Here is a 13408-nt window from a genome sequence, read left to right on the forward strand (position 1 = left end):
CAGGATAAGTAGTAGCACTCTAGTGGTGAGTGTTCTGATGAATTTCTTGAAATCAGTTTTCCCATGTATCTCAAACCTAAAATCCAACTCTAAGATGAATTGTCTAATTAACATCAGATTTGAGATTATGATGTAACATTTCTAGCCGTTTACTATCGTTAAACATCTACCTATGATCACGTTTATGACTTCCACATCAGGAGGGTTTGAGATACTCAAATGATACTAATAAAAATGTATGGTATTATAACAATTTTGGACGAATTATTAGAGAATAGGCTCCAAATTATACTATGTAAAATTTGTAGTACAGAAACATTTTAGTTTATGAAAGATTCGCCAGAAGATAGATGACAATGACAAAAAAAAAAAAAAATTGTTTAAAAAATCAACATAATTGTTCTTTACCATACGATGAACACTATGTGACAATGTCCACATCTTCACAAAGAACCACAAAGTAACATGACGACGGTTCCGATTTGTATTCTCTTCTCAGATAAAGCATCATTCACATGACAATATAGTAATATACGAAACAAACAAAGAACCTTTTGATAGTTTTCCAAAAATTATGGAATTTGTTTTTATTTTTGGTATCTCTAATTCTATCAAGGAAATTAATTGAATAATAACTTTAATATGTATTTCACGAATTAGGAGAAAAAAAAACAATAATAAAGGAACGTCTGTATAGAAATGATTATAATAAAAAGTATTACAATCAAAGGACAGGAGCTTGAGAGTTATCATAAGTTTGTAAGTTCAGAATCATGTTGGACTTCAAAAAGGAGCTAGCTAGGAATCTATTATCTTATGATACGTTGGCTTTTTCTCTTTTTCATATGGAACAAAACAGTTCTTACTCTTATCTCTAGATCTGTCTCTCTCACACACAGACACACTTCCTATAAAAAGGTACTTTATAGGAGAAATCGAGCTCTGTTATCGTCGTTGCTTCTTGCAGCTCCACTGGTTCACTGTTTCTTCTGCTCAAATCATGGATATATCTATTGATTATGTTTGCAGATTCTAGCTTTGGAAGATTATAAAAAATTGGAAGTAGAGATGAAGCTTTTGGAGTTGTTTATAGCTTCATCTAAACCAGTTGTGGAGACTCTGTTGATAACATCAGTTGGATTTTATTTGGCTCTCGACAGAGTCAATCTTCTTGGTCCTGATGCTCGCAAACATTTGAACAACGTCCGTTTATAACATAGTTTCACTCTCTTCTCTTAGTTCTCTAACATATCCAAATTATTCAACTTAATTTCTCTTTGTTATTTTGTGTTTTTGTATATAGATTGTCTTCTATGTGTTTAGTCCTTCGCTTATTGGAAGCCGCTTGGCAGATAGTGTTACATATGAAAGCTTGGTGAAAATGTAAGTCTTTATATTGAGATTTCCATTATGAGTGAATCAGTCAGATATTATATATCTTTGCTCAATGATGGATTTTGCTGCAGGTGGTTTATGCCGGTCAATGTTCTGCTCACATTCATCATTGGTTCGTTACTCGGCTGGATTGTTATTGTCATCACTAAGCCTCCTTCGCATCTTCGTGGTCTCATCATTTGTTGTTGTGCTTCTGGTACAAGCCTTGAAATATACTATATAATAACAGAATCTGTTGCCCTTGTTCTCCTATGTCTTGCTTATGAAATGTGATGATGAATGAAACTGAAAACCAGGGAATTTGGGAACAATGCCTCTCATTATCATCCCAGCCATTTGTAAAGAAAAAGGAGGTCCATTTGGAGATCCTGAGAGTTGCGAGAAATATGGAATGGGTTATGTTACACTCTCCATGACTGTAACTTATCTCTCTCTCTCTATCCACCTTCTGGTTCTTTTATCAGTGTATATCATGACACTTTATTTGTATACGTTATCAGATGGGAACGGTGTACTCATGGACTTACATATACAATCTTATGCGTGTGCTTTCGAACTCTCCCGTTGAAACCCAACATTCTGTTGAATCCAACTACAACAGCTGCAAAGTCCCACTTATTTCTTCCAAGGAAGAAGAAGAAGAAGACAACCATAATAAGGTCTCATCATCACTCAATAATTAATAACTCTTCATCATCAGTGTTTAATCCTTTTGGTATGTGACTGTGTGTGTGACAGGTTGGGAGGTGGGAAAAGCTTAAGCGAAGAGTTGTTTCTCTGTCAGAGAAAGTCGACCTTGCGTCAATATTTGCTCCAGCAACTATTGCTGCGGTTTGTGTTACAGTGGCTCCTTTCCATATATGTAAATTCAAAGATATCACACTAGTTTAATCTTTCTTACCTTTCTGTTTTCAGATTATCGCCCTCCTGATTGGGCTCATCACTCCTTTAAGGAACCTACTAATCGGCACAGTAGCGCCTCTCCGTGTCATTCAAGACTCATTAACTCTATTGGGGTAATTCTGGAACAGACGACTCATTATCTTAGTAGCAGCTCAACAATGATCCATCTCTTGGAAAAACTCACTGTTTTTTGTGTCCTGTTTCTTTTGGCTGAAGAGATGGGGCCATTCCTGCTATGACCCTGATTATGGGAGGAAACCTACTTAAAGGTCTGACGATGAGTTCAGGAATAACGAGTTCAGGAATTACAAAGTCCAGCATTATCGGCGTCTTGGTTGCACGTTACATTTTGCTGCCTATAAGCGGTGTTTTAATCGTGAGAGGAGCATACAAGTTGGATTTAGTTACCTCAGAACCCTTGTACCAATTCGTTCTCCTTCTTCAGTATGCTGTCCCACCAGCCATGAATCTAGGTTCGTTGCTGCAAACCAACTCTTTTAACTTGAGAAATATTAATTGCTTTGTGTGTATCATCAGATCATTAGATTTACTCACTTTGCAGGTACAATGACCCAATTATTCGGGTCTGGGGAGAGTGAATGCTCAGTGATTATGCTCTGGACTTACTCTTTGGCTTCGATTTCACTCACTCTTTGGCCTACATTCTTCATGTGGCTTGTGGCTTAAACACCATTTATTTAAGAATTGTTCTTAGACTTCCAGATGACTGGATCATATGCATAATTGCAAATTTTTATATATTCTTAAGACGTTAAAGCCCTTTGATACAAATATTCGAACAGAAAGAAACAACAATCAGAAGTGATATTCTGCTTGAAAGAAGGATGATTCCTAGAGGGGGAAGCAGCACACTAGAGATATGCTAGAAAGAAGCAAAACAATAAAACTGGGAAAGATACTAACTGAAGATTTAAATCCTTAGAGAGAAGACTTGTCTGGCAGATCATTAAAGTAAGGATGCTCCATAGCCATCTTCGCTGAGATTCGTTTCGCTGGCTCGTACTGCAGCATTTTCTGTTCAAGACAGACAAATAACGCAATTAGTTCATCTGTTGAGTGTGTGTGTTTGATAACTAATTTTAGAACTCTAAACTTACAGATAGAAGATCAAGTCCAGCCTCGTCGAGGTTTGGAACAGCTGAGGAGAGACTCGAGGGTTTCCACTGTGGGTATTCATGCCAGTTCTTGAGTGTGTTCACGCCAGGCCACATTTCTTCATCGGGTGTCCCAAGCAACCTGGAAGAGCGACACAATGAACAAAGGTTTTGTTGTGTTTGTCATGTAAGAGGTAGAAGAATCAGGACAGAGACTTACTTGAAAATATGGAGGAGCTGTTGGAGCTCAGAGTCTCCCTGAAAGATTGCCTGGTTGGTCACAAGTTCAGCTGTAAATGGTAAAGTAACAATATGTTAGCTGCTAGTACTTTATAAATCAAGATTGATAATTAAGCCAGTGAGGCTGAAAGGGGAATGAATACGTACCAAAAACGCAGCCAACAGACCACATATCCACAGCTGTAGAGTAATGGGTTGCCCCAAGAAGAACTTCTGGAGCTCTATACCATAGAGTCAATATCTGTTGCAATGGAAAACCAATTCAAAAACCATAAGTTGTAGGTTCATAAAAATACATATGTTGAGATCAGATAAACAGGGATAGGAGGTAAGCACAATACAAGAAACAGTGTCAACATAGATTACCTCATGGGTATACTTCTTCATTGGCAGAGTGAAGGCTCTTGCTAAACCAAGATCTGCAATTTTGAGCCTCATCGTCTTGGGATCCATCAAGAGATTGTGAGGCTTAAGATCTCTGTTATGACACATCAGGATATGTAGTAAGAACAGAGATCTCAATTTCAAATCATTCTCACTTGAAAAAAGATGAAACAAGGGAAAACAGTTCACCTGTGCAATATCCCGTGGCCATGGCAGAAAGCCATTCCTTTACAAAGTTGGTACATCAAGCTCTGCGAATAGTTTCAGAATGTTGTTTTAATGGACAATTATATCAAAGTGATTCACATAACGAAGTTAAAGAGAGATGTCAAAAAACAAAATAAAGACCTTGATAGTGTGGGGTGGAATGTTCTTGACAGTGCTACGGAAACTTCTGATGAACTTCTTGACATCAGTATCCAAGTATTCAAAGACCAGGTACAGTACAGTTTTGCCTTCTTTGCTTAGTCCTTGCTTAACGTCCATCAACCTATTGAAGATATAAGATGACAATCAGGTTCTCTGAGATTTGATTTTTGCAATCACTAGAAAACTAACTCATCTTTATTAACAAATTCCACAGATCTATGAACAGTTGTTACTAACTAAACTCAGATTTTCTTATTTGAGAATCTATCTAATCTGGAAAACAAGCGAGATAGTGATAGAATCGACTGATTCAAACCCTAGCGCAGATTAAAAAAAAAGAGACACGATCGATAAATTAAAAAAAAAAAAAAATTGGGGGAGATTTTGAAAGCAATAAGCGGTAAAAACCCTAACCTAACGATGTGGGGATCGCGAGCGAGCATGCGCAAGATGGAGATCTCGCGGAGAGTGGTGGAAGGAACGCCTTCTTCGTCCTCATGGAGACGCGTCTTCTTCAGAGCGACGATTTTGCCGGTAGCTTTCTCTCTGGCTCTGTAAACTTTCCCGTAAGTCCCTTCCCCAACTTTCTCAAGCTTCTCGAAAGCGTCCATGGCGGAAACAGCTATTACTCCCTCGTCCATCTCTCTTATTCTCTCTCTCTCTCTCTCTCTCTCTCTCTAGAAATCTTCTTCTTCTTCTTCGGCTCTATCTCTCACTCTCTCAATTGGGTTCTTATTGGGAAAAGTGAATTGACAGAGAAACAAAGTGTATAGAAACGGCTTATATAAATTAAAATGAGATTGAAAATTATAAAATTCCTTTTTTCCTGAGCTTTCCACAACGGATCAATTTTCGAAATTCAAACTGGAGCGGTCTTTTGAAAAACGCATCTTTTTTCTTCTTCTTAATTTGGTTAAGATTTATCAATTCGTGTCCACTTGTCATTACATCTAGTTAGTTTGTAAAGTCAAAAGTATAATTGACCAACATTTATGTTCATATACAAAGCAATGTGATCGAAAAGGTCATCAGAAGATCAATGCACCCACACACACTTCTCCATAAAAAAAAAAAAAGCATTATTCAAAATCCTTAACTTTGATTATTCTTTTCCTAAACTCAACCGTGAACAATAGAGTTACGTCAGTCAAAAGACGACTTTAATATAGAAGAAAGAGAGAGAGAGAGGTGATGAGGTTTATGACTAAGTTGACAAAAAAACTTGGGAGAGATAATTAAATTCTTTAAGCATACTGCTGACCGCTGGTAGAAGAAGATGAGATTGTAGTGAGAACGTCAGTCACCGAAGACATAACACTCAATGCCGCTTTCAAAACATCTTGAGAGCAACCCGGTCTCACTATCGTCCTCACCTGATCAAGATACTCCTGCAGCTTCTTGATTCTTCCCATGTAATCTTGGTCTTCTACACACAGACTTACCGCTTTTGCATCTGCACCTGGACCATCGTACTGGACAGGTCCTGGGTTTCTGTACATATCTTCCATCAAGAATTTATGCGCGTTTTGTCTCAATAGACTGCAAAATCATTTGACAAATAATTAGTTGACTTGATTCATTCTTATGGTGTTCTCTATGACAGGTTGATGAGGAACAAAATCTTACTCGTATGCTTTGCCTTTCAAGTCCACTGCAGCCGGATGAATTACAGGTCTACCAATTGAAGTAGACCCAGAATTTTGGGACCAACGCTTAACCGTCATCATTGTCTAAGGTAACAGAGAAGAGACTAGGGTCAGTAAAACTGAAACTTGCAGTCAGGAAGAACAAACATCTACAAAACAAAAGTTCCATCTTATAAACAAGTGAGACAAAACTCAACTGATATAGGTGCAGCCCCGCATTTCCATTTGTTTACAGGACTCTTCAGGTTAGTCACTGTTGCCATGTAACCATTCAAACCAGCTGCGAGGATGTGGTAACATACATGCCCAAGAACCTGCATCAAAGTTATGATCAATGGTGTGAGTATCCAAAATATGAAAGTTGCAACAGCATTGTAGAGATGATAGAAATTACATACATAGGCATAGTCACAATCGAATTTTGATGGAAGTGATCCACGAGCTTGGTAGCCAAAAAAGTGGCAGATGGCGTTGAATTTCTTCCCCTTGTATGTCCCTTCTTTCTGTCACTTTCCAAAATTAGTGTTAGGGGAAAGATTGATTTCGTATCAGTGAAAGACTTGCATGTTCAGGCAAGGTGAAAAAAAATGTGCAACTTACCAAACGCTTGTTCATTTCAGTCTCCACAAGATAAGCTAGAAGTTTCTCTGTCTCAATCTAGGGAAGATAGCAAATAAACAATTAGACTTCCAAGTTTTTATAGCACAGTAGCTCCATCATTTTCATTCTTCTTACCTGGGATAGCTGAGCAGAATCATCAGACTCGGGATGGAGAAGTAGCTGCAGCAATAGACAACAAATTCATAAGTATGCTTTTACATGTGAGGAAGACAAAAAAAAAGTTCCATGCCAAAGATTATAACCTGTTTCTTAATGCATGGGGGCAAAAACTCAAACAAAGCAGATGACCAAGGTGACAGCTGAGAAGAAATATTATCAGTATGCACACCCTCTTTGAGCAATCCATGAATTTCCTGCATACGCACAATGTTTCTCTAAGTATCCGGAAAAATAGTTTTTCAAATGAGATATAACTGCTTGCCAGTACTGAATCATTACCTTCAACAGAGCATAGAGTTCAGGGATACTCTCAACGAGCCCTTCAGGAATTAGGATAACTCCATGATTTTTGTCTGGTACAAATAATCGGTTTATCAATAGAGTAAATAGATAAGCAAAAGACATCACTACCAAAATAGCACAAACTCGTTATAATTATGAGACCTTGTTCTGCTCTTGCTTGAACAGCATCACAGATTTGTTTTGTGATGTCAAATATTGTGAGCTTAGATGCTGTAACCTCCTCACCCAGTATCACCTGAGACAATCGCATCACAAGCAAATGAGAAACTAGAGACAGCATTGCCAACAACATCGATTATACATATTCAGAAATTGCAAGAATACCATGTTTGGATGGGACTGAAGTGTACACTCAAGAGCAACATGTGAATGCTTCCGACCCATGAGACGGACGAAGTAATAATACTGGCAATACAGAGGAAAATGTATTATTATTATCTAAAGAAAATTGGATCACAGAATCATAAAAGAACCCAACTTAATGAACTTCACATTATAACCAGAAGAACTATATCAATATGAATACGAAATTCATTAAGATGCGGCTAGACTGAACATTTCAATGGTGTTGAGTGTCCTAGCAAGCTTTCTAAAACATAATAACGACCAGAAAGAATTAACATATTTACCTTCTCTGCTGAAAGGGCATCAGTGCAGATATTGCTAATGAGCTGAGAATTCACCTGTACACGGTAAAATAACATAAACATAAATAACGAGTAGAAGGTTACTCATCTGAAACGATTGGCGAGGGTATGGAAATATTGTTGGTTACAATACCTACAAATAAAAGAACCCGAATGAAGGACAGTTACCTTGCATGTGGTGTCGAAACCAACATTTGCTTCCACAAACTGATTCTTGAGGTCTCCATTGATAGTGACCGGAACACCAACTACCTGAAAAATATTGGTAAATTATGCTGTTAAGGAACTCTACAGTAATAAGGTGCAACTGTCACTAAAATGTTCATCATTACACGATCAGACAAAGAAAGAGAAGAACTAGGGGAAAACTAGGACCTTTGTTGGGCATTTTGCTTCAGCGAAAAACTCAGCAAGGTGAGCAGCATCAGTGTTTGATGTTACACCTAACAAATATAAAATTATTGATTTAGAAAATACTGTGATGAACTTCAACAATACGGTTTACGCAATTTGAAGTACATTGGATACTCATAACAGACATCCAAAGAAGAAGAAGAAAACTATGTACCTCCAATGATTACAAGGCCATCCAATTTCAAATCCGTGCAAGCTTTTAGTGCAGCATTAACTTGCTCGGTTGTTCGAATCTGATCCTTGGTTCTTCCAAGCAAATCAAAGCCACCTATACAACATTCATATAAATACAATCAGTCAGAAAGCAATAAAGATAAAATCCTGAATTATAATAACACCGTCATTATCAAACAACCAACCTTGGTTTTTGTAGGTTTGAAGGACATCATCAGTGATCTCCAGAGTCTTTTGGGCAAATAGACCTTCAGAGCCACCTGTCGACAAGTTACCAAAGTTTCTGATTAATGAGCAGGCACGTATCAATACAGAAGCAAGATGCGACTTTATAGCAAACAATGACGTTACAGAACAAGAAAACCAATTAACTGAAAAAAACAGGACTTACCCAAAAATCCAAGCAAAGTGTTCTTGGCATTGTGGACTTTGAGAGCCTCGTAAAGACCCCAAACTACATTGTGGCCACCAGGAGCCTGCCTTCCAGAAAACACAATTCCGACCCTACAATAATAAATAAAAAAACTAGCTCAAAACAACAACATAGCCACAGAGCAAGAATTACAGAGAACAAAATATATGCAGATGCAAGCACACCTCTTGGCTGGATGCTCGGTAATGATCTGAGCATCAGGAACTTTAGCAGTTGCCCTGAGGAAGTGAGCCAAAGGCTGGCCTAGAGAATGAGGGAAAGCACGGGCAATGATATGAGCATCAGCGGCCTTTGCTACAGTGGTTCCATCACCAAGTTCCACACGGACAGTAGTTCCCTGTAATGTAAAGCAAATCAAGAACAAAATCAACAACGATTCAAATACATTATAAAAACACGAATCCGGAAAACCACATTCAATTCAATCACTATAAGTCACAGTGTTATTACTCAATCGAGTTAGTTCACGTTGATTGGCAATTCTACCTACCACACTAAACTGAAATATCAAATCAGAGAAAAAACTCAAACGGACAAGTATAAGAAGATCCAAAACCCTAGATCACAATTATAACAACGGTGAAAACAGATCTGCATGAACGGAACCAACATTGCAAGTTCCTCAAGTGGAAAAAAATCACAATAAACAAGTCAAAGGATTCGAAATATACACGAAGTGACGAAACTGTGAGAAAACGAAACAACGTAAGAGATAACTTTAATGAAATACATAGAGATCCAAACATTGAAGACAGTAACAACAGCGTGAAGCAAGAGATCTAAAGGAGAGGAGGAAACGAACCTGGAGACAAGGAGGAAGCTCGGGGTGGTACTGAGATCGGAGTTGTTGAAGAGGAGAGAGTTCTCTGGGGATTCCGAAATCTGAATCCATGGGTGATAACTTTTTTTTTAGGTTTTGGAGAGAAATTAGGTTGGTGAGAGTGTCAGAGAGAATCGGAGAATTCCAGAGAGAAAGTTTTTTTTTTTTTTTCTCTGGTCCGTCAAAAGTATTTATATAGTGTGCGCCGTGAGGAAGGGGACTTGGCGATACGATCAACCAAACAGCCAAAATTTGGTCTTCATTTTTTCCAGCTTTAGTCCACGCTTTTTACCCCTATTTTTCTTGATTATTACGAGATTGCCACTCGACAGAAATACCCTTGGCGTACCTTTTCGGTTTGTTAAATGCCACTTTAATTTTTTTTTTTAAACGGATTAGTGCCCGGATTGTCTAACATTATGGTTAGTATTCAATTTCTTATGGGTTTATATTATTTTAGACCGGCAAAATTATACTCGTAAGTGTACGTAATTTAAAAGTTAGGTTTGAGTTAAGGTTTATAAATGCGGTTAGCTTTTGGTTTAGTTCGAGTTGACAATTCCCACCTAAAGGAGACCAAACTCCTAATTAAATTTAAAAAGGGAGAGTGAAAGGATAGGTGAAGGAAGGGTAAAGACGGAAATAGCGTGAAGCAAGTAAAAAGGAAACGTTGGAGAATATAGCATTCGATACAGGGAATATACCTTTAAGGTAATATTGTAATTACGAGGAAGGAATAAAGGCAAACATACAAGGAAAAGAACGTCTCCTCTCGTTCCCTCTTCCCCAAGTATTTTGCCTGGAAAAAAACTACCCATAGAAATAAATCTATCTTTTGTACCAATGTTTGTATTTTAGTAAATTTATGCACATGGTTTCTATTAAAAAAAAAAGTTGATGAATTTGCTTATATATTTCTTTTGACCTGATTTGGGCTTTTAAGGTTTTTTTTTACATGGCCCACAAATATTTTTTATTAAGACATCTAGTAACTGAATTTCATCATCATGTCATGATCGATGATGTTTTGGTACTCAAATTATATGTAACAATACTAACATGATGGCAAAAAAGAGACGGTAAACACAAGCTTATTATTATTGGTATGCTCATATAAGCTTAGCTAAGCTTGATACGACCTCAACAAACTTAAGCTATGTGATATGCAATGGGAATACGGAAAACATAACATCATGATATACAACAACAAAAAGGAGTAGGTAATAGGGGTCAAATATTTGATGAGTGTAGCTTGGATAATGCCACAACTATAATAAATGACGTGGCAAATAGAACAATATTGATTGGATGGTTTTTTTATTTTGAACAAACAAATGATTTCATTCAATCAAATAGAACCATTACAAGGAGAGGGATAAAGTATCCCTAAGTTTAAGACATTACAAGCATAGACTTTCCCCAAAATCATAAACATAACTAAAGAAATATAGAACATCAGGCAAGGTTCCATGAGAACTATGAAACAAATGCAATTAAGCAGTTGGAGACATGTGGGATCATGGTTGCAAGATTGGACATCATCGATGAGATCGAGAGATGACAGGTAGGTCACAGTCAAAAGACACTGTACCGTTGGAAGGAGAAACAGAGCCAAAGAACTCACCAGGGTGAGGATCAGTATCAGGGTCGAAATAGTGGCAATTATTCGGGGGCTAAGGGCCTGGGTGATGGTTGATAAGATGATGGTGGTTTGAACTGCAGCTAGCATCAGGATTTGACAAGAATAAGTGCAACGCCATACCATACCAGGTGGTCCCTCTATGCCATGGAAATGGTGATCAAGAATACCACACAAGGTTAGTAAAAGGTGAGACACTAACGAGTAATATATAGACCTGAGCTTCGGGCAATAGGATGGTTGCAGGGTATTGGGTTTAGAGACAATCGCCGAAGAAGCTAAGAACAGGTGCAGAGGATAAGTGGGAAGCCTAAACAAAACAGGTGGATCCTCTCTGCCTTGATAATGGTGATCAAGAATTCCACACAAGTTTTGTAGTTGGCAAAACACGGACAAGAGAAAAACAAACATGAGCTTCAGGAACGGGAAAGGTTTCTGGGGTTGAAGGACACCTTGGTAAGTCTGGGATCCAATCAATAAAAACACAAGTAGAGCAATAACCATGGTTCCAACATAACCTTTGTACAACCAAGACAACCTAGCTAAAAGGGTTCTCTGATGCAGTCTTCGGACACCGAGAGTAGCTAAGCAAACTAGGGACAGTCGAAAGTATAATATGGGGTTAGACAGAGGGAATCTGGGCTTTTGGAGGTTGGTCAAGATCGTATGTAAGGCTGATAGGTCGACATAGTTCATCCACCAAAGAGATGTTGTGGATGATTGAATACAATGATGTTCACAACGACTGACCAAGGAGAGTGAAGGAGGCTTCCTCGTCTCCGGTAAAAGCCGATACAAATCTACCAAGTTCATGGGTTGACTTGTGATTAAGGCGGTGGTCCTGAATCGGAGAAAAATCATGTCTCTGGAGATTTCCTCACCATATATCGTTTCCATCTTTGCCTGCCAAGGCTCAGGTGACATTAGGAAAGATAGTGCTACAAAGGTGATTGCCATTCCGAATCTAGAAATAAGAGGATAAAGGAACTTGGTTACCGCTAGCAGTGAGGCTGAGTCGTGGTTGCAGAAAGGAGAGTTTAACAGTCTCCTCCGCCCTCTGAGGTTGGTATTGTGCAAGCCTTTGCCTGGATATGAGTGATTATTAGGGGATTGAGTAGATTGCAAAAGGATACTCAAAAGGGGGAAAAAGAATTGAAAAGAAGAACTACAGAAACAAAGGAAAAAATAGACGGGATCTAAGGTCGTGGTGCCCCGACGCTGGCGAGTAAGAGCCCCACCGGCGTCGGAGGAAATTGGAGATAGCGCCGCCGCGATACTCTGGTTTGGGAGAGAACTAGGGCTTTTGGTAAAGAAATTTAGCACGCATGATATATTGGATGATTCTATTTGTAATTTCATAATCCATAGTCAACATGCCCAAATAAAATAATTGGGAGTTATGAGAAAGAAGACGAGAAACAAAATCAAAATTCACAGAGATGATGATGTCGGCGGCGGCGGCGAGCCACGTAAGAGTGCTGCTTCCGTTACACCAGCAGCGACGATCTATCTCAACCGGATCAGAGATTATTCGACTGATTCGAACAGAACCGAGGCGATTGAAGCTGACGATAGCAACGACTGCGACTGCCAAGTACAAGGGGACGAAAATGAGAGAAGAGAAGCTATCGGAGATGATAGAGGAGAAAGTGAAGGAAGCGACGGAGGTTTGCCAGACCGACGAGGGATCGGAGGAGTGCAGAGTCGCGTGGGACGAAGTTGAAGAGGTGAGTCAAGCCAGATCAGATCTAAGGATCAAACTGAAGCTACTCAACCAGGATCCTCTCGAGAGTTTCTGCCAAGAGAATCCTGAGACCGACGAGTGTTCAGGATACTTTGTAAAATTTGTTACTAAAACTATTTCTGTTCATCGATCCTATCATAGTAATGGTAACATGGTAGATTTAATATTATCTTTAATCTTGAGTGTATGAGTAATGGTATATATATACCTGCAGGGTTTAGAAAATATAGTTTCAAGATGATTCGATTTAATTTGGTTTGAGTTTATTTTTTTAGCTAACATATGGCTTTGATAGGGAGACACTCTTTATTATTTTTTTGACAGTCTTTTAAGTCTAACTGTTCACTTTGGTTTGAGTTGATTTTTTTAACTAACATATGGCTTTGATAGGGAGACACTCTT

At 38.5% G+C, this 13408-nt stretch overlaps 3 protein-coding genes across 3 annotated transcripts; 1 reads left to right on the top strand and 2 right to left on the bottom strand.

Annotated features, from left to right (window-relative positions):
* Nucleotides 1-644: 644 nt before the first annotated feature.
* LOC104751549 (protein PIN-LIKES 3-like) lies at nt 645-3090 on the top strand. The gene is made up of 10 exons (XM_010473506.3): nt 645-918; nt 1030-1203; nt 1304-1383; nt 1467-1591; nt 1692-1813; nt 1896-2054; nt 2134-2226; nt 2311-2411; nt 2515-2771; nt 2861-3090. Exons 1-10 carry the CDS (start codon nt 817-819, stop codon nt 2983-2985), a joined length of 1338 nt encoding a protein of 445 aa, XP_010471808.2. The 5' UTR covers nt 645-816; the 3' UTR covers nt 2986-3090.
* On the bottom strand, nt 3036-5321 carry LOC104751548 (cyclin-dependent kinase B2-1-like). Its single transcript, XM_010473505.3, has 8 exons — nt 4821-5321; nt 4386-4527; nt 4227-4288; nt 4020-4131; nt 3801-3894; nt 3634-3703; nt 3417-3555; nt 3036-3333 (listed from the first exon to the last, which is right to left on the bottom strand). The coding sequence occupies exons 1-8, from the start codon at nt 5045-5047 to the stop codon at nt 3238-3240; spliced, it is 942 nt and encodes a 313-aa protein (XP_010471807.1). The 5' UTR covers nt 5048-5321; the 3' UTR covers nt 3036-3237.
* A 164-nt stretch (nt 5322-5485) lies between these two features.
* On the bottom strand, nt 5486-9878 carry LOC104751550 (pyrophosphate--fructose 6-phosphate 1-phosphotransferase subunit alpha 2). The gene is made up of 18 exons (XM_010473507.3): nt 9606-9878; nt 8968-9140; nt 8762-8874; nt 8556-8630; nt 8351-8464; nt 8158-8225; nt 7951-8034; nt 7765-7818; nt 7460-7540; nt 7277-7370; nt 7112-7185; nt 6916-7026; nt 6788-6832; nt 6653-6709; nt 6451-6555; nt 6250-6366; nt 6033-6136; nt 5486-5945 (listed from the first exon to the last, which is right to left on the bottom strand). Exons 1-18 carry the CDS (start codon nt 9693-9695, stop codon nt 5651-5653), a joined length of 1854 nt encoding a protein of 617 aa, XP_010471809.1. The 5' UTR covers nt 9696-9878; the 3' UTR covers nt 5486-5650.
* Between the last annotated feature and the right edge of the window lie 3530 nt (nt 9879-13408).

Source organism: Camelina sativa, chromosome 16 (assembly GCF_030686135.1).
Source record: "Camelina sativa cultivar CO46 ecotype springtype chromosome 16, ASM3068613v1".
NCBI classification, from domain to species: domain Eukaryota; kingdom Viridiplantae; phylum Streptophyta; class Magnoliopsida; order Brassicales; family Brassicaceae; genus Camelina; species Camelina sativa.